Raw genomic sequence first — 20,334 nt, 5'->3', positions numbered from 1 at the left:
ATTAAGAGGAGCATTGCCAGCAGATCCAGAGATGTCATCATTCCCCTTTATTCGGCTTTGGTGAGGCCGCATCTGGAGTATTGTGTCCAGTTCTGGGCTTCCCCCCCCCACTACAAAAAGGATGTGGACGCATTGGAGAAGGTCCAGCGGAGGGCAACCAAAATGATTAGGGGGCTGGAGCATATGACTTATGAGGAGAAGCTGAGGGACTTGGGTCTGTTTAGTCTGCAGAAGCTAAGAGTGAGGGGGGATTTGATAGCAGCCTTCAACTTCCTGAAGGGAGGTTCCAAAGAGGATGGAGAGAGGCTGTTCTCCGTAGTGACAGATGGTAGAACAAGGAGCAATAGTCTCAAGTTGTGGTGGGAGAGGTCCAGGTTGGATATTAGGAAAAACTATTTCACTGGGAGGGTGGTGAAGCACTGGAATGGGTTACCTAGGGAAGTAGTGGAGTCTCCATCCCTAGAGGTGTTTAAGTCTCTGCTTGACAAAGCCCTGGCCGGGTTGATTTAGTTGGAATTGGTCCTTCTGAGGTCTCTTCCAGTTCTATGATTCTATGATACCAAAAAGGAGAGCAGACTTGTTTCTTCTCAAAATCTAGTTGTAGTCTCTCCGTACAAACATTTAAAAATGGGATTGAAGTGTTAAGGGGCAGGGATGGGTGAGCCGGTGTCCATGGATATAACTTAACAGGATAAATTGAAAGATGTGGATGCCATCCTTGAGTACCAGTTTACATTGTGATTTGTTTAGATACAGATCTGTGTTTGCATGAAGCCCCAGAGAAATACACATTGACAGAGTAGGGATGTAATAGTGTCGTCAATTAACTGATTAATCGATAAGCAAAAGTTTATAGGTTAATGCTATAGACTACACGCATTTCCCCCCTTCCCCTGCCAGTACATTTTTTAGCAGGCTGGCCAGAAGCCCAGCTCAGTTCTGGCTTGTGCTGAGTCCAGGACCTAGCCCCACTGTGGCTCTGCATTTAAAGTGTATTAGGAGCTGGGTGGGCAGACAGCCCGACTCAGTTGCAGCTTGTGCTGGGTCCAGGAGCTCAACTCCTCCCCTCTTCCCCCGTCCTGGACAGGGGCTGGTTTTTATACTGGCTCCACTTGTGGACCAGCTACCGCCAGGCAACCCCACACTGCTGCCTCTGATACAGAGGCAGCAGCACAGAGTGATGGGGCTCCTTGGGAGTGGGGCCTGGGCACACTGTCTGCCGATCCCACCCTTGGGGATTATAAAATAGAGTAATTTATAAGAATTCATGAGGTTAATCGACTATTGAATTAACCAATATTTAACATCCCTAGGACAGAATAGTTCATCTTCATGGATCAGAGTGTATGCTTATGGTCTCGGTTCTAATTAACTTAAACTCCAAATCTTTAAAATGTCAAGAGTCAAAAGACTTAATAAATATTATTTATTGCCCATCAGTTTGCATTATTAGTTATGCAAGTTAATAGAACATCATAGAAGCTTTGAAAGGACATTGGCAACTTAAATGCAGCCCAAAATATACATTTTTCAAAATAAGGCTTTATAAAACTGAAGACTAGAAAATGTTAATAGTAATCTGTCATTCATGTTAAAATTCGACACTCTCCGGGGGGGGGGGGGCGGATTGAACAAAGACCCCAACTATCTTACCCATTACCAGGATAGCTTCCCCAATTATCACCTCTAATACCATTAGCTCACAGACATCTAACTTTCCCCACCTCTAATATCATTAACTCACAGACACTTACCTTCCTTCCTCCCCCCCCCCCCTTGCATCCCCCTTCTGTTCTGAAATGTGATTTGTCCTTTTCATATGTGTTCATTTTTTTTAATTGTATCCTTTGGTATATATGGTTGTGACTATTTTCTTCCACTATTTGATCTGAGGAAGTGGGTCTGGCCCACGAAAGCTCATCATCTAATAAACCATCTTGTTAGTCTTTAAAGTGCTACATAGTCCTGCATTTTGCTTTAGAAAATGTTAGTAATCTTTGCAAAATTTTCAAGAAAATACCAATAGAAATAGTTATCTTTTAAGCCAATAAAAGTTTTTGTATAGCGATTGAAATCTAAATACTGTAGCACTTGATTCCTGATAGCGAAAGTGACTTAATAAATAATGTCTCCAAAGTGAGAGTAATGCAGAAAATTATGTTAGTTTAAAGATAGACAAGTAAACTGGACTTTAAAAAGTCTTTCATTTATCAAAGATTTTGTTACATAGTAAAACAACTATTTGTCTGCATGAACTTTTAAATTTACTTTGTTGTTTTAAATATTGTGTACTTCATAATTATACTTTATTTTCCTTGAACTTTGTCACAAAAGGAACATTTTGAACAGTGAAGCTGAAAGATCTTTCTCATCAAGAGAAGAGGAAACATGTTGTGCTGGGGAAATGCATCTTTTGGACAGCTTGGATTGGGTGGAATTGATGAAGAGATTGTATTAGAACCCAGAAAAAGTGACTTTTTCATAAATAAAAGAGTCCGAGACGTAGGATGTGGACTCAGACACACGGTTTTTGTCCTGGATGATGGGACTGTGTATACATGTGGATGTAATGATCTAGGACAATTAGGGCATGAAAAAGCCAGAAAGAGACCAGGTAAGTTAAAAGTAATGAAGAGTGGATTTTTTGGGGATGTTATTTTTAACCTTATGCTATATCTACACTGGGAAGGTTTGGCACAAAAGTGCTGTTGACATGCAAAAGTCGCCAAAAGTGAAAAACGGTTAAAGAGTTTTTTCTGCCTCCCAGCATCGACATTTCATGTCCTCATTGCTAGCACCCTGTCAGCTGATAGTGTTGTGGGAAGGCGGAGCTGCTCTGTGTGGGTATGTGTACACTATAAAGAAGAGTGAAGCTGCCATTGTCGATCGATCTTCCAGGGTTCGAATTAGCAGGTCTGTTGAAGACATGCTAATTTGAACTGAGAGGGGCACTCTGGTTGATGCTGGTAGTCCTGCTTCAGTGAGGTAAGGGAGGTCTTAATTCAACTTTATCCCATAGTATTGGCATACTCTAAGTTTTCTTAACAACAAAGGGGGGGGGGGGGATACAGAAGTCTCTCACAGGGATGGAAGTTTTTTGTTGCTAAAACTGGGTGTTTTTCCCAACAAAACTCACATTTCAGTGTAAACGCTCCCACTGCTTTGTCGCCAAAGGACAGGTTTTGGTGACAAAACCTGTCAGTGTAGACAAGGCCTTCAGATGTGCAAACATATTTACTTAATTTTCTGCAAGTGAGTAGTCCTAAGCACATGCATATTAGCAGGATTGGTGAATTTTAAAGATCTACTTTTTATAATTTTGATTTTTGTACTTTCATTTTCATTTTGTAGAAAGTAGTAAACATATTAAATCCTATAAAAGATATAATTACCCAGTCCAGCCTAATCTCATTTTATAAAATATCTACTACTTAGCTTCATTTTTCCTTTAATTTTAGATTATTATTTCTTGTACCTGATATGACTCGATTGGTTATATTTAGGTATAAAGAAATATTGTGTCATTTCTCATCCATTGCATCTCTAAATTGTACAAACACAGCAAATGTTATAATTTTAATAAGTTATTTTAAATTATATATAATTTCCTAAATCATGTTGGCATGTAAATAGAGTCATAGACTCCAGATGATCATGGTGGTCCCCCTTCTTTCCTTAGTCTGTTCTCCTGCATATTGCAAGCCACAGAACCTTAGGCCTCAATACTGCAAAGTGTTGTCATAGAATCATAGAGCTGGAAGAGACCTCAGGAGGTCATCAAGTCCAGCCCCCTGCCCAAAGCAGGACCAATCCCAACTAAATCAACCCAGCCAAGGCTTTGTCAAGCCGAAAATTAAAAACCTCTAGGGATGAAGATTCCACCACCTCCCTAGGTAACCCATTCCAGTACTTCATCACCCTTCCAGTGAAATAGTTTTTCCTAATATCCAACCTAGACCTCCTTCACTGTAACTTGAGACCATTGCTCCTTGTTCTGCCATCCATCACTATTGAGAACAGCCTTTCTCCATCCTTTTTGAAACCTCCCTTCAGGAAGCTGAAGGCTGCTATCAAATCTCCCCTCACTCTTCTCTTCTGCAGACTAAAGAAACCCAAATCCCTCAGCCTCTCCTTGTAGGTCATATGCTCCAGCCCCCTAATCATGTGCTCTAGACCCTTATGCTGTACATAGCTGGACCGCTGTCCATGTCAAAGGCTCTGACATGGGGCTTTCTTGATTGAACTACTTTTAGGTTAAGGACTAATGTTCCCGCTAATCTCTTCCATTCATGTATGGATTTTTTCCAACTATGTGCAGAATATATTTGTATGTGCACTGAGGAATGTGTGAATGTGCACCAAAGATATTAAAATGCAGTTATCAGGCTAATTTTATAATCGATACAAATTGTGTTATTAGGTTGGTACATAACTACTCTCTGGGAATGGTTATTCAATCATTTATCAGTGGTTCACAGCCATGCTGGAAGGGCGTAGCAAGTGAGGTTCTGCAGGGATCAGTTTTGGGACCAATTCTGTTGAAAATCTTCATCAGTGCTTTACATAGTGGCGGAGAGTATGCTTATAAAAACAATGAGGGGTCCTGTGGCACCTTAAAGACTAACAGATTTATTTGGGCATAAGCTTTTGTGGATAGAAACCACTTTCTTTTTCCATAAGTGTGTATCTGATGAAGTGGTTTTACCTACGAAAGCTTATGCCCAAATAAATCTGTTAGTCTTTAAGGTGCCACTGGACTCCTTGTTTTTTTGCAGATACAGACTAACCTGGCTACCCACTTAGGAAGGAACAGTCAGTTTCACACACACAAAATGGGAAACAACCATTGTGGGAAGTATTCTAGGGGTCATGGTGGACTACAAGCTAAATGAAAGTCAACTGTGTGATACTGTTGCAAAAAAAGCAAATGTCATTCTGTGATACATTAAGCAGGAGTGTTGTAAGCAACACATGAGAAGTAATTCTTCCACTCAGCTCCACGCTGATTAGATCTCAACTGGAGTATTGTGTCCAGTTCTGAAAAGATGTGGAGAATTGGAGAAGGTCCGGCGGGGGGAAGATCTGGAAAACATGACCTGTGAGGGAAGATGGTAAGAATTGGGTTTGTTGAGTTTGGAAAAGAGATGACTGAGAGGGGACATAACCGCTTTCAAGTACCTAAAAGGGTGTGACAAAGAGGAGGGAGGAAAAATTATTCTCCTTCACCTCTGAGGATAGGACAAGAAGCAATAAGTTTAAATTGCAGCAAGGGAGTTTTAGTTTAGACATTTAGAAAAACTTCCTGTCAAGCTGATTAAGCACTGGAAACATGGCTTAGGGAAGTTGGAGAGTTTTAATGACACGTTAGAGAAACATCCTATCAGGGATGGTCTGTACGGTGCTTGGTCTTGCCGTGAGTGCGGGGGACTGGACTTCTAGAGCTCCCTGCCAGTTCTATGATTAAATATTAGATTGAAGACTGACCATGTGGAATTCTGCTTTATACAGTTTCAAACCACATGTAATTGGTAGTTCATAGTTGAGTCATTTACAATATATGTGCTCAGATAATTTTAGTGCATCCATTCTCAAACTATAGTTTGGGACCCCAAATTAGGATGCAACTCTGCTTTAATGGGTTTGCCGAGGCTAGTGTTAGACTTGCTGGTATTTGGGACTAAAGCCAAAGTCCAAGCCTGCCATTCAGATCTGAAGTATTCCATAAATACTACCAAAAGCAGTTTCTGCTGCCATGGATTCCTTTACTGAGTATTACTGTTTTCTTTGTCTTTTTCTTTAAAGGGTTGTTAGATGTTTTTTAATCTCTCATCTTAATACATATGCCTTATTTATACTACTGCTAATGCCACCATAAATTATTAAATCATTAATCATTTTTTAAAATATCATTTAGTCTTAACCATTTATGATTTACCTTTTTGCATTTAATTTTGCTTGGAAAATGGAAGGGCAACTCAATTTCCCTTTATGGTTCTCATGCAGTAGTACAGTGCTGCGGCTTTTTGGCTTAATAATACTTGAATCCAGTCAAATATTAATATTGAAATTTCAAAATAAAATTTAAAATATAAGTAAATGTTCTTTGAAAAAAATAGTTTATCTTCTCTTCCTATCCCTTTCATCACCTCCCAGAATTTGGTCCTGAAAACATTTAACAGTCTCTGTCAGCTGTTGTGGTAGCTTATGTACCCATGCATTCTTTCTCAGTCTATAAGTAATTCCCCGTTTATAAAAATCACATCTTCAGTTTATTTTTTTGTTTTTACTGAACTGCCTAGTTTCTGTACATAAGATCAGCCATACTGGGTCAAACCAAAGGTCTGTCTAGCCCAGTATCCTGACAGTGGCCAATACCAGATGCCCAAGATGGAGGAATCACAACAGGTAATCCTCACATGATCCCTCCCCTGTCACTCACGTCCAGAAAAACAGAGGCCAGGGTACCATTCCTACCCATCCTGGCTAATAGTCATTCATGGACCCAACCTCCATGAATCTATCTAGCTCTTTTTTGAACCCTGTTAAAGTTCTGGCCTTCACTGCATCCTCTGACTAGGGGTTCCACAGGTTGACTGTGGGCTGAGTGAAGAAAGACTTCCTTTTGTTTGTTTTAAACTTGCTGCCTATTTACTTCATTTGGTGACCCCTAGTTCTTTTATTGTGGGAATAAGTAAATAACTTTTCCTTATTCACTTTTTCCATACCAGTCATGATTTTATAGACCTCCATCATATCCCCCTTACTCTCCTCCTTTCCAAGCTGAAAAGTCCCGGTCATATCATAGCCCTCCTTAGTCTCCTATTATGTGAATGGGAGTGTAGCTTATGTGACCCACACAAGTACACACTTTCAGTTCAGGCAAACATATATGAAGCTATGCATCAGAGAACTGACAAGCAAGAAGTTAACAAAGGAGGCTTATGCCCTTAAGTGTATATAGTTCACTACTTATTTTTTCAGAAGTACGCTGTGTATCTGTGTCAGATTTAGCTTTTAGACCCTGATTGTACTGTGTATGCAGGCAGAAAACTGCTTGTGTGGAGTCAATTTCTGGATGGTGGCCTTAGTCTGTTACTTGCTTTGTATTGCCTTACTATTAAGGGACTCCTGATGATTGGTGTATAGTAGAATACTTTCCTCTTATTAAATGCCTATAATTTAACCATTTAGTAATCATGAATTCGCTGTTAATTGAGTCTGTGGTAGGGATGTTAAATGTGTTTATTTTGGTATGTTTACGCATGGAGCTGCTTGCCCTCTCCCCCTGCGCTGCTTCCTCTGATACAGAGGCAGTAGTGTGGGGCCGGGGGGAGGGGATAAGAGGGGGGACATGTGGCTCTATGGGAGCTGGTATGTCATGGGGAGCTGGCTTAAAAACTGGATCCCCAAGTAAGCTAGCTCCTGCCTGCGCCTCCCCGCCACCCCCCTTCCGCTGCTGCCTCTGTGTATCAAAAGCAGCAGCGGAAGTGGAGGACAGATGGCTCCCTGCGAGTACTGTCTTCTCATGTTCTCTTCCCCCGCCCCAGGGACAGCAGCGCCAGCGGAAGGCGGGGCTATGTGTAACAGTTAAGGTTAATCAATAAGCAAGTAGGGATGTAACAGTGTAGCAGGTTAAACAATTAACCAGTAACCAAATGCTTATCGGTTAATGCTACCAGCTACATGCAGCCCCCCGCTGCAGTGACCCTTGCTGCGGCTCTGAATTTAAAAGTATTTTAGGAGCTGGTGGGCAGGTGAACTGGGATCTGGTGCAAGTTCCTAAGCTACTTTGAGTGCAGAACCAGCTCCTAAAATTCTTTTAATGCAGAACTGTAGTAAGGGTAACTGCCTGGACCTGTTGTGAGCCTGCCTGCCTGCTGGCTCCCAAGTACTTGTAATGCAGATCTGCAACTGTTAACCATGTAACTGACAAAATATTTGTTGGTTACATGTTACCAGGTTACATTTTAACATCCCTAATTTTAAGGTTAGAGGAGAACTGTTATTGTTATCCTGCTTTTTTAGTGCATTCCATTTGACAGAGCATTATATTAAAACAGTATTTTAATCCTGGACACAACTTATATGGGGTAATAATGGGAGGAGGTGATATCTAACTTGTTCTTGTTGAAGTGTTAACATTGTTAAATGAAAATATTTGCCATGTTTTTAGTCTCATTTTTCCATGATATTTCATTTAATGTCATTGTATACAAAGGCAGGAATGGACATTTTTTTGTGTAACTATAATATATTAGAATATAATTTCTTTCCTGTCTGACTTTTGTAGAGCATGTTGGTGCCCTAGATGCCCAAAATATTGTGGCTGTTTCATGTGGAGAAGCCCATACACTAGCATTAAATGACAAGGGCCAAGTGTATTCTTGGGGTCTTGCTACTGATGGTCAGCTTGGCTTACCTGGAACAGAAGAGTGTATTAGAATACCCAGGTAAAAAAATAAATAAATAAAGCAATCGATGTAAGATTTGTGTATATCTTTTAAAAATAAGCTTGTTACATTGAAAGACATGTAAGTAAAATGGGTCAAACCATTTCACAAGTAAAATGTTTTGTCAATATTTCTGTAAAGATAGGTTACTTTACAGTTGCGGAACCGGATAATTATCTCATCCCCAAGTACTTAGTTTAACAGTGCTTTATTATTTTTGTACTTTTTGCACCCAAAAATTTCATCGCCCACCCGACTACAATTAGTTGTTTAAACAAACGTGTTGCAATGGTAGAAAAAAATTGTATGTCTGAAAACTGTAGATACTGGGGGTACTTACGATTTTTTTTTAAAAAAGGGGTACTTCATAAAAACAGGTTGAGACACACTGAATTAACCTACTAGGATTTTAGTGTTTATTTTTTTAATGATCCTACGAGTCAAGGAAAATAGATATTGTTTGCAATCTGATCTTTATTCTAATTTTATTCCTGAGTTACTTCATGTGAGCTGGAATAATATATTTTCTGATTATGTAATCGAAGTGTGTGTTTTCTTGAAGGGGGATATGCTTGTTTGCATTTCCACAAAAGAGTCCTTATTAACTAAAGCAGTGTATTTGATATCTCTCCTTATGTTCCAATCCAGCAAGTGCTTTAACTTTATTACCACCATGAGCAGTTTCATTTAAATCAATGGAATGTTGAAATTATGAGGATGAAGCTAAGTGTATTTGCCCAGTTGGATTCTTAATGATCACTGTCATGCTGTCTAGAGTGCAGAAGTTAAAGTAAGGTAGTGCACTGCTCTAGTAAGAAGGAGCTGACCAGCACTGGGGTACTTTGCTGCACATGCAGGTGTGGGGTGTAGCATATTCCCAGCTGAGTCCCTGCCAGCTTCTGAGGCTCCCCAAGCACCATGCAAAACAGCAGGCAACCAGGTAGTTTGGAGGCTGGCTGGGGTTGTTCTGTAGGAGGTGTGTGTACTCCCACCTAGGTTCCTGGTAGAATGCATCTCAGTCTGTGTTGCCTTCTCTTGCCACACTAGCTGGACGCCAGGCAGTTCAGGAGCAAGAGCTACACCGGTAACCCAGCTGCAACTGGGTCTCCCCCCTTCTCTGTACTCCCAACCCTCTCCTCTGAATTCCTTCCCTCAACCCTGAGCTATTACCTCTCAGGGTAGGGGAGTTGCAGTACAACAGTATCTGTAAGAATTTAAGTTACTTTCACTCCTGTTAGAGTGGCTCAAGAGTTAAGGACAGGTTGTTAAGAAGCAGGGCATAAATTCCACACTGTTTTGTTAATTTTGTATTTAGATTTCATCAACCAAGTATCAAGAATAAACTCCGCAGGCATTTCAGGAACCTAACATGGAATCACAGACAGTCCCATTGGGTATTCCTGTGCTATCTTGCCACCTATGCAAGTTGGCCTTTGAGATAAATGGTCCCTTACACCAAAATTACCACAATATAAAGACTGTGCCTATGGGTCAAGGAAAATAGATATGTTTGCAATCTGATCTTTATTCTAATTTTATTCCTGAAGTATTTCATGTGAGCTGGAATAATATAGTTTCTGATTATGTAAGCCAAGTGTGTGTGTTTTCTTGAGGGGGAATATGCTTGTTTTTCATCTCCACACACTGCTTAAGTTAATAATGACTGTTTTATTTGGTATATCTCCTTATATTCCAGTCCAGCAAATGCTTTAACTTTTTACCACCCCTATGTCGCGTGCCCTCTGACCCCATAGCCTATGCCAACACCATCTTACCCCGTGACCACACCATGTCCTCACCCCCAATATCCAGAGTGAGGATGTACCCACTAGGGAGTGTGGCTGTTACAGCCTCGCGGGCAGTGGGAGCGGCCATTGGCGGTGTGGGTGCTCCCTCTTCCTTCACACCCCCTCTGTCCCCAAGTGCGTCTCACACCCCCATAGATAGAGGCAGGGGAGGGAGTGCAGAACCCCAGCCGGGCTGCCATCTTACGTGGGTGGAAGGGGGAGAAAAACGGGAGGCACTTCCTGCTTCGCTGCCTCCTGCCATCACCTCAGCCCCAGCGCTGCTGGTGGACAAAATCATCCGCCACGACTGTGAGAGCTGAAGCCAGCTGCTAGGTGGCAGTTCAGGGTCACCTTCAGCTCCAACAACCACGTTGGCCCAGCAGCCAGTGGTTCGCGGCCTGGCACCGGTCTGCAGACTCGCGGTTGGGAACCACTGTTCTAGGGCCTAACACGTTCTGTAGGAAGCCAGCATTTAAACTTAAGTAAAGCTCCTTTTTGTGTTAGTTGACTGAGGCTTTGTCTACACTTGTAAGTTTAAACTGCAGTTGCAGCAGTGCTTGAATGAGGTAGCAGTCATGGCACTAGTGCTGGAACTTCTTGCAGCTCTTTAGGTAAACCACCTCCATGAGGAGAGTAGCGCTAAGGATTTATTTACACTTGTCCTTTACAGCACTGTAAGTTGTTGTGCTTGGGGATGTGTGTGTGTTTTCTTTCTTAGTGAGAGAGTTCCAGCGCAGTAACATGGCAGTGTAGACAAGCAGCTGCATTCCTATAGTGCTGCAATTGTAGATAAGCTAGGCCACTAAAGCACTTAGTGAAGATTGTATCTGTGCAGATGAGAGGGCTTCTCTTGTTTTAAAGTAGGTATCCACCTCCCCAAGAGGCAGTAGTTGCATCAACTTCTGTTAATCTAACTTTGTTTGAACTGGGGATTAGGTCAGCAATATAGTTGCACTCAGGACTATATGGGATTTTTCTCACCCCGGGCAACATAATTTTAGTGACATAAGTTTGTAAAGTACACCAACATTCATAATTAAAGAGGATAATGGTGCAAATACTTAGTATAAATTTAACATGGGGTGTAGTTGTTATAACTGAGATTACTATATGCAGCATCCTACAAGCATTTAATCAATTCTAGATGCATTCTTATCAATGTAATATGTACAATAATAATACTAACACACAAGTGAATCATACTGGTTTCTATTTGTTGGTCAATGTTCAGTTGAAGCCTTGGCATGGGTTGGTACCTGGTCGCCAGTTGGGATGCAAATAGTTAACCAGTAAGCATCACTTCAGCCTGCGCGCCGCCATCTAATCTGTTAACTGGTAAAGCATAATGTTAAACTGGTTAACTAATTAAGTAGAATTTTACATTCTTAATCACCAGCATCATAGTCACAGCATTATTAAAACAAAATTCAGTAAAACTCCAATAGTCCGGCATCCAATTGTTTGGCACTCCTGATAGTCCGGCATCAAAATGGCAAGAGCCTAGTGAGTGAGCTTCAGCAAAAAACGAGTCACAAGGCAGCAGCGGCAGCAGCTGAACCGAGTGAAACTGGACGGGATCGAGACAATGCCAGAGGCAGACTGAGTGATGCTGGACAGTGCTTGTGCTACAATAGAAAGGGTTAAAAACACTTTATATACAGCATATACTCTGTGTGTGTGTCACACTCACTCTCTGTGTGTGTATATAATATATAGATATGTAAAAAAACAGCGTATAGTACCTCCTGATAGTCCGGCATATTTGATAATCCGGCACCACCTAGGTCCCAAAGGTTCTGGATTATCGGAAATCTACTGTATTATGACTGATTTCATGCCTCTTCATATACACGTGCAGGTTTTTGAGTAAGATTCTTAGATCAAGCAGCTCACATATCCTTGTATTCCTCCAGTGATATTCCCGCTTCACAGAGTGCAGTTTTAAAACTCCCAGTGACTTGCAATTAGAGTGAGGATTTAACCCTCACATCTTTTTGCTTTTCCAATTCGGTGTTAGGTCTTTAGGTGTATGACAATCTAGTGCCGCATAAAAAACCAAAGTCCTAATTCTAGAGAGGAATCTCTGATTTATTAATAAAACTCCTGTGGGTTCCACCCAACCATAGGTTTTTTTAAAATTAATATTCTGCAATTTACAAAATAAATTAAAGGATGTTTTGTAATATTTAAAATAGGTTCAGCTTGCCTTGCATTTCTGTCAGGAGATTAACTTGCTTTTCTGAATTATTTCTCTTTCAGTTCTGGTTTGTAATGGTAAGATCTGGTGGTCTAATTCCTTCTCTATTTTTAATCCCATAGAAATATTAAAAGCTTATCAGATATTCAAATAATGCAAGTTGCCTGTGGTTACTGTCACTCACTGGCACTCTCAAAAGGTGAGTAAAGTTGTTCTGCAGTATTTATGTGAATTCCTATTAGGTAATTTAAATTTTTTTTTTTTTTTTTTTTTTTTTTTTAAAAGAAGGAACCACATTTTAAAATATAGCTTCAAGGTGTCTTTGGTACTGTGCCAAGTTCTACCTCCTGTTGCCTTAGCTATGTTACATTTTTATCAAAAAGGAACATTCTGAATTTTTACACTATATTTGTTATAAAAAAGTAGCTCTGTCCTGAAAGCCCTAAAATGTTTTATGCTCCTCTCTAATTGAAATAGGGCTAAAAGAAAATAATTAAATTATATGTATGACAAGTCTCCAAAACACATATTTGTTTTAATGATGATCTATGGGTATAAAAATGTGAAAGTCCACTTTGTCACATGAGCTTGATGAATGAGAGAATTTACAGTGTTAACCGTGACCCTGATCCTGCAGACATGTATGGATTTGCATAGGTTCATGTGAGTAGTTCTATTGATTTCAGGAGATCATTCATGTTCATTGGTTTTTCAGCTGTCTTGAACAGTCTTGCCAGCTTTGTCAGTGGTGTTTGTAATGTGTAAGATCATTAGCTGATTGGTTCATACAGTTACAGAATCCACTGAAATTTTGAGCCTGATATTTTTGAAAAGTAACTGTACAAATGTATCAACACTTATTCACTTCTGAGAATTAGGGTTCCTCATTTTTAACTTTCACAAGATCTCTGAAGAACAGATTTAAGTAGACATTTGTGGAACTCCCAGAAAATCAACATTTTTCCTTTATAGTGCCAAACTATTCATTATTAAATAATTTCTCTTGTTACAGCTTTGTTTGGTGGATGCATCTCTAGGCTCTTTTTAATACTGCACTTGTCACCTCAAGCTAATTATTAAAAATGCAAAGTCAGTGCTCTGTATCTATACCTCTTTCTGGGGCAGACCATTAATTCAGATTTAGAGCGGCAGAGATGTTTCACATTTGACCAAAATTTTTGCCTATATTGTTTCTTTGTGACATTATGGAGCACAATTATTTTCTTTTTCAAGTCTGTTATCTTCCAGAATAGGGATCATATAAGTGATAGTTTTTAAAATGCATATTGATTTCCCTTTTGCATAATCATGGCTTAGAACTTCAGTGCTGTAAAGAGAATGTTCAAATTCTTTATACAACTTTGCATATTTGCATGTCTTTGTACCCACATCTGCCTACAAAGGAAAATAATTCAGGTTGACAGAAATTGTATATACTTTAGGATATGTTCTTTCAAACATTGTCAGATTTAATGTTTTAATCGCATACCCATTCACGTATTGTAATTCCTGTTTCAAATATATAGTTAGCATGTGGTGAACTTGAGCTAATGAGAAATTCCTTTAGATTTCTACTTACTTATTCTGAAATATAATGGTGTTAAATGTATTGTTCTACTGAATGGCTCGTTCAGAAGGCAAGGGTACTGACTTCTGGCTATTATTTATAGCAGAACATTTATGCTTTTTCCTTCCATGGGGAAAAAAAATCTTGTCATACCAGCTTCTTAGTTGAATACAATTGCTTTTACATGCTTTGAACACTAAGTTTAACAAATAGACATAGCAAGTTCCCCACAGTACTAGTTAGGGGAATACTGTACACACATAAGAACTGCTGAGCAAGACTGTGCTAATTTCTTAATATGTTCACTAAAGTATTAGAACAGATAAAATATTAAGACCAAACAGTTACTGTTGGGTTGTTACAGACAACACACATAGTTGCCGTGTCTGATCAGATTAATAGTGAAAATTGAACTGCATTTCCTTTAGGGAGCTAAATTGATTGGTAAAAAATTGCATAGTGCTTAGGGTGGGCCTCTTGATATGAAAAGAAGGGGTGAGTCTAATACAGTAAAACTCTGATGGTCCAGCATCTGATGGTCCGGCACCCTCAGGAACCCAGAAGTGCACTGGGCAGATGGACCATTGGAGCTGCTCTGCCCCCAGGTTCCCCGATTCTGCCGCTGCTAAAACTGACCAGCGGCTGAATCGGGGACGCCTAGGGCAGAGCAGGTGGGGCGCTGCTGGGTTGGTCCCATAGCGCTACCCCTCGGGGCTGCGGGACCCAACCCAGCAGCGCCGCTGCTGAAACTAACCAGCGGCTGACTCCAGAAAGCTGGAGGCAGAGCTGCTGTGCCCGGGGCTTCCTGGAATCAGCCCCTGATCAGTTTCAGCAGCAGCTGACTTGGACACCTGGGACAGAGCAGCTGGGGTGCTGCTGGGTTGGTCCAGTAGCACCGTTCCTCGGTGCTGTGGGACCAACCCGGCAGTGCCCCAGCTGCTCTGCCCCAAGCGTCCTGAGTCAGCCGCTACTGAAACTGACCAGCGGCTGACTCCAGGAAGCCGGAGGCAGAGCTGCTGTGCCCGGGGCTTCCTGGAGTCAGCTGCTGATCAGTATCAGCAACAGCTGACTTGGGGACACCTGGGGCAGAGCAGCTGGGGTGCTGCCGGGTTGGTCCCACAGCGCCGAGGAGTGGCGCTACTGGACCAACCCAGCAGCACCCCAGCTGCTCTGCCCCAGGCATCTTCAAGAGCAGCTGGGGCGCTGCTGGGTTGGTCTCGCTGTGCCAAGGGTCGGCGCTACCTGACCAACCCGGCAGCACTCCAGCTGCTCTGCTGCAGATGTCCCCGATTCAGCTGAATCAGGGACGCCTGAGGCAGAGCCGGACTATCGGAAGGGGAGGCTATGAGACCCCTTCATAGCCCCCCCCTTCTGATAGTCTGGCAAATCTGATAATCCGGCACCCCCTCGGTCCTAAAGGTGCCGGATTATCGGAAGTTTACTGTACTAGGAAGTAGAGTCCTGGTCACAAATAATTCGTCTTTCAAGACAGGAGACATGGAAGTAGCACCAAATGGTATCATCTAGCCTATAGAGATGTCTTGGGAAAGATTATAGCTTTAGGCTTGGGTCTAGGCCAAAATGCATTCCAAATTGATTTTCCTGTCTAATTCCCAGACAGGCCCATTTGTCTTCTGTGGAATATTCCAAGCCATGAACTTCCTCCACCTTTGTACATGTGCCTCAGCAGCAGGAGATTTTGTCTAATTGCTTTACATTCATTGGGCATTTCATGGGGCAGGATAAAACAGTGGCCTGAGCTGGCTAGATTACACTGTCTTTAGTGGCAGATTTCTTTCTGAAGTTTACTTTAGGTGCTGCAGGATTGCATACGCCAGAGTAGGGATGGGGTGATATGAGGCAAATAGACACAAGGTCTGAGAAGATGGGAAATACTGGTCTAGACTTGGTGCAATCACCAACATTGAACTAGTTTTAAATTTGTTTAAAAACTGGTGCAAATGCCTGTGTGGACTGACTTATCTCAATTTACAAATGATTTACTGTATGTCTATGGCAGCAGCTGGGAATGTGTTCTTCAGCTTGAGTAGACAGATGTGTACTAGCTCTGCTCAAGCTAGCACTCTAAAACCAGTGCGTGCAAAGCAGCTTAACCAGCAATTTACACCAGCCACCCAAGAATGTACCAAGGGGTTGGCTGGGTGCGACTTGGGTGGTCAACATGAGCTGCTGCCTATCTTGCTACAGCCACATTACTATTTTTAGTGCTCTAGTTCAGAGGTTTGCATGTCTGTCTGTTTGCACTAGAAAGCTCATTCCCACACGCTGTGACTTGAACAACATCTCCGTGCAAGAGGGCAAAGAGCTGACTGATAACTGGTAATAAGTGACGACTGGCCTGAACAGTACAGGGTACCAAAACTCACTAATGTCGTATCAGATGGTGTCATGTAAGATATTAAGAGAATTATTAACATATTGAGCACTAATATTAGTGCTTGGTGTATGCATGGAGGAAAAATTCAAAATTGCAAACATATGAAATTATGTTATCATAGCCCTGCTAGGCAGGGCTAAAGTTGTCGTACTCCAGACAAAGAATTGTGGTTCTGAAATCTGGAATATATTTTCAAGGTAAATCAAGAGATAAGAGAAGATAAAACAGGACCATCAAGCCAACAAGAGGAGGAGATTATTACGCAGCATCAGAGCAGGGGGAGGAGGTTTCAAGAAACAGATCTATTTGCATTTTAGTAAACAACGGGAGTAATGGGGGAAGAAACCTGCATAGAACTTCCTTCACCACCAGACTCCATATTGCTTTCTTTATCTTTGGGGGTAATATTTAAAAGAAGAATAGAATCATAGAACCATAGAGCTGGAAGAGACCTCAGGAGGTCATCAAGTCCAGCCCCCTGCTCTAGCCAGGACCAATCCCAACTAAATCAACCCAGCCAGGGCTTTGTCGAGCCGAGACTTAAACACCTCTAGGGATGGAGACTTCACTACTTCCCTAGATAACCCATTCCAGTGCTTCACCACCCTCCTAGTGAAATAGTTTTTCCTAATATCCAACCTGGACCTCTCCCACCACAACTTGATACTATTGCTCCTTGTTCTACCATCTGTCACTACGGAGAACAGCCTCTTTCCATCCTCTTTGGAAGCTCCCTTCAGGAAGTTGAAGGCTGCTATCAAATCCCCCCTTACTCTTCGCTTCGCTTCTGCAGACTAAACAGACCCAACTCCCTCAGCCTCTCCTCATAAGTCATATGCTCCAGCCCCCTAATCATTTTGGTTTCCCTCTGCTGGACCCTCTCCAATGCGTCCACAGCCTTTTTGTAGTGGGAGGGGCCCAGAACTGGACACACTACTTCAGATGTGGCCTCACCAAAGCCAAATAAAGGGGAATAATGACATCTCTGGATCTGCTGGCAATGCTCCTCTTAATGCAACCTAATATGCCATTAGCCTTCTTGGCTACAAGGGCATACTGTTGACTCATATCCAGCTTCTCATCCACTGTAACCCCCAGGTCCTTTTCTGCAGAACTACTACTTAAGTGGTTAGTCCCCAGCTTGTAACAATGCTTGGGATTCTTCCATCCCAAGTGCAGGACTCTGCACTTGTCCTTGTTGAACCTCATCAGATTTCTTGTGGCCCAATCCTCCCAATTTGTCTAAGTCACTCTGGACCCTATCTCTGTCCTCTAGCGTATCTACCTCTCCCACTAGCTAGAATCCATTTCAGAGATTTAGTGGTCTGTAAAAAAAGAACTCCAAGTTGTCTGTCACTTAAGAAGACAAAGTAACTGAGCACTTTGGCCTTCTGGGAGATCTTGACTGGAGGGGTTGCTCATCCATCTTTCTAGAATGTGGCATGATGAGAATCTGGCCTTGGACCAAGACTATAATTTTGTTACATCTTGCAAATAAAATGAAAAACATTTTCTATACTTGTAACCATTTCTAATTCTATCCACTGTACTAAGATTTGAAGTGAGTTTGATCTCATTTTATCAGTAATCTTGTTTTACTTTTAATCTAAACTAAGACAGTGCTATGTTTGATTTAAAATGAACGTTCACTTTAGCAGCTTCCCACAATGACTGGGTATTGTTAATTTGTTCTTTTTAAAGATACCTTAATCTCTCTCCCTCTCTCTAAAGGGTTAGACATTGCAGAGCACAATTTTGTGAAGATTTGGTACTGGGGGAAAGGTATTGGAGTTATCTTGCCTAGTGTCACCAAGGCTGGTGAAGGCCATAGTATGGCAGTGGTATAACAAGCAGGCTGCTGGAATTAGGGTTGCTGAGCCAGAGCTGCTTAATACAAATACTCAGTGTATGTTTGCTGGAAGCATTCAAAAAAGAGTGTTGTAGGAGTACTCAGAGTTACAGGACTTCCAGTGACACCACTCCTTGCAGGTCCACCGTGCACCTAATGTTCTGTTAATATGTATCTGTAAACTTATGCAAGGGCAATTCTTAAGTGGTTGGTAGTATCCTTAGACATACTTCTTTCTATGCTATTGAAGATGTTCATATATCAAGATTTGTTTTAAAAAAGTCTTCTCCATGCTTTACTTGCCTCCATCATTATTTTTCACATCCTACATAGTGAGTTTATATGAACCAAACCTTTATAACAGTTGTTAGGTCTATCTATCTAATCTATTTATCTACACACACAGATAGATTACACCTCTAAAATCTGGGATTATCTGGTCCAACATGGCCATGGATGTTCCAAGACCAGGAAGTCCTGGCATACTGCAGGAGGGTGGTGGCTTTGGAGCAGGCGCATGGCTGAGTTGGGCTGCGGGGAGAGCCAGGAAGTGGGGAGAGGGGTATCAGGGATGGGGCCTGAAATGACCTCCCCTGGTCCAGAAAAATCCCGAGGGTATCAGACAAGAGAGGTCCAGCCTGTATTGAGTTTAATAATTTAGGACTAGTACATTTGGGTTTTAATATACGCTGTTTGAGGGTCAATTCTTGACTGGCACAACAACAAAAAATGTTTTATATCTACCAAGAGCTATTATTCTTAAGAGCGCAATATAACTGCTAAATTAGCTTTCCTACATTAGGGAAATTTTGCAAAAATGTACCACAATTAATATTACTGATTCAATTCCACGAGTGTTAGCAACATTGTGGGAGCCTCTGGTATTTTGCATGGTGTCATCTGAGCCTGTTCAGAGTAGGTCTAATGGATGCCTGTGCTTAGAAAGTCAATGGCCCACCCATTCTAGGGCTTTGCAGTGTTGTTGAAATGGGTGGAGTTGAGAATGTTAGCAATGGTGAGTAATTTTTGTAAAATTTCCTTATTGTAGTGGGCAAGGCTGTTGTTTTTACAGTTGTGTATAGATATGTATTTCTATCTTCAGCTAATGAAAGGGTGTTAATGACCTCTGTTGAATAATTGGATACATTTTGAAACGTAACATTTACTAAAAAGGCTTTCAGATTCCATGTGACAATTCTTTTCTTAAACTATCCAATAGGTGCCACGCATTGCGGATAGTAGAGCAAGTTTCAGAATGGTAGTTCTTGCTATAAATGCTTTCAGTAGTCAAATTATTAAATTTATTTTGTATTAATTGCACCATTATTTATTTATTTATTTATTTCAGTGATGTTTGTATAATAAGTAAGGGAAGTACATACTGTTCCATTTCCATCTTAATTGATAAGGCTGATAATTAGCTGGCAAGGCTGATACAAAATTGATTTAAATATTTTCAAATTGGTTTGACTTCAATTTTAAATTATGATCAATTTTGAGTTTTGAAAGAGCAAATCAGTATAAATCAATATAAATTACTGAAATGATGTGAATGCCCTGTACAAAATACTTTAGCATTTCAGTTTTTGGAAGTTCATAAATTTCTGTTTTTGTTAGTGGGGGGCATACACTATTTTAAAATAATGTTTAGCCTGATCTTGCTTCATTTAAATCTTTTTCTCTTTAACAGGAAGTGAAGTTTTTTCCTGGGGACAGAATAAATATGGCCAACTGGGTATAGGTTATGAATTTAAAAAGCAGAGTTCACCTCAACTGATTAAATCTTTAGTGGGAATCCCTTTTGCACAAATTGCAGCAGGTGGAGCACATAGTTTTGTACTAACTCTTTCTGGAGCCATTTTTGGATGGGGACGCAATAAATTTGGTCAACTTGGTCTTAATGATGAAAATGGTGAGTAGCTGTTACTTCAAAATATTTCACACCAGAGGTCTTTATTTGTGGCTTTCCCATGTATTTGTGGCTTTCCCATGTTTTGAAATCTTCAAATTGGAATTCTTGTCACATTATTGGCTAGCAGACATATATAAATATCCTGATCCTGTTAATTCAGTGTCTGGTTTTATA

The 20,334-nt window shown here is 41.1% G+C and overlaps 1 protein-coding gene across 4 annotated transcripts in view; it reads left to right on the top strand.

The window, feature by feature from the left end:
- Positions 1 to 20,334, top strand: part of HERC4 (HECT and RLD domain containing E3 ubiquitin protein ligase 4) — a 105,907-nt gene that overhangs the window by 8,777 nt on the left and 76,796 nt on the right. For all 4 annotated transcript variants that reach the window (XM_075934914.1, XM_075934915.1, XM_075934913.1 and 1 more), the window contains exons 3-6: positions 2,335 to 2,614; positions 8,291 to 8,450; positions 12,557 to 12,633; positions 19,939 to 20,160. In XM_075934914.1, the coding sequence (XP_075791029.1) occupies positions 2,389 to 2,614; positions 8,291 to 8,450; positions 12,557 to 12,633; positions 19,939 to 20,160 (685 nt within the window). In that variant the 5' untranslated portion in view covers positions 2,335 to 2,388. The remainder of the gene's footprint in view (positions 1 to 2,334; positions 2,615 to 8,290; positions 8,451 to 12,556; positions 12,634 to 19,938; positions 20,161 to 20,334) is intronic.

This window comes from Pelodiscus sinensis, chromosome 8 (assembly GCF_049634645.1).
Source record: "Pelodiscus sinensis isolate JC-2024 chromosome 8, ASM4963464v1, whole genome shotgun sequence".
Classification (NCBI taxonomy): domain Eukaryota; kingdom Metazoa; phylum Chordata; order Testudines; family Trionychidae; genus Pelodiscus; species Pelodiscus sinensis.
Note: the sequence above shows the minus strand (reverse complement) of the source record. Positions and strands in the feature narration are given on the sequence as shown.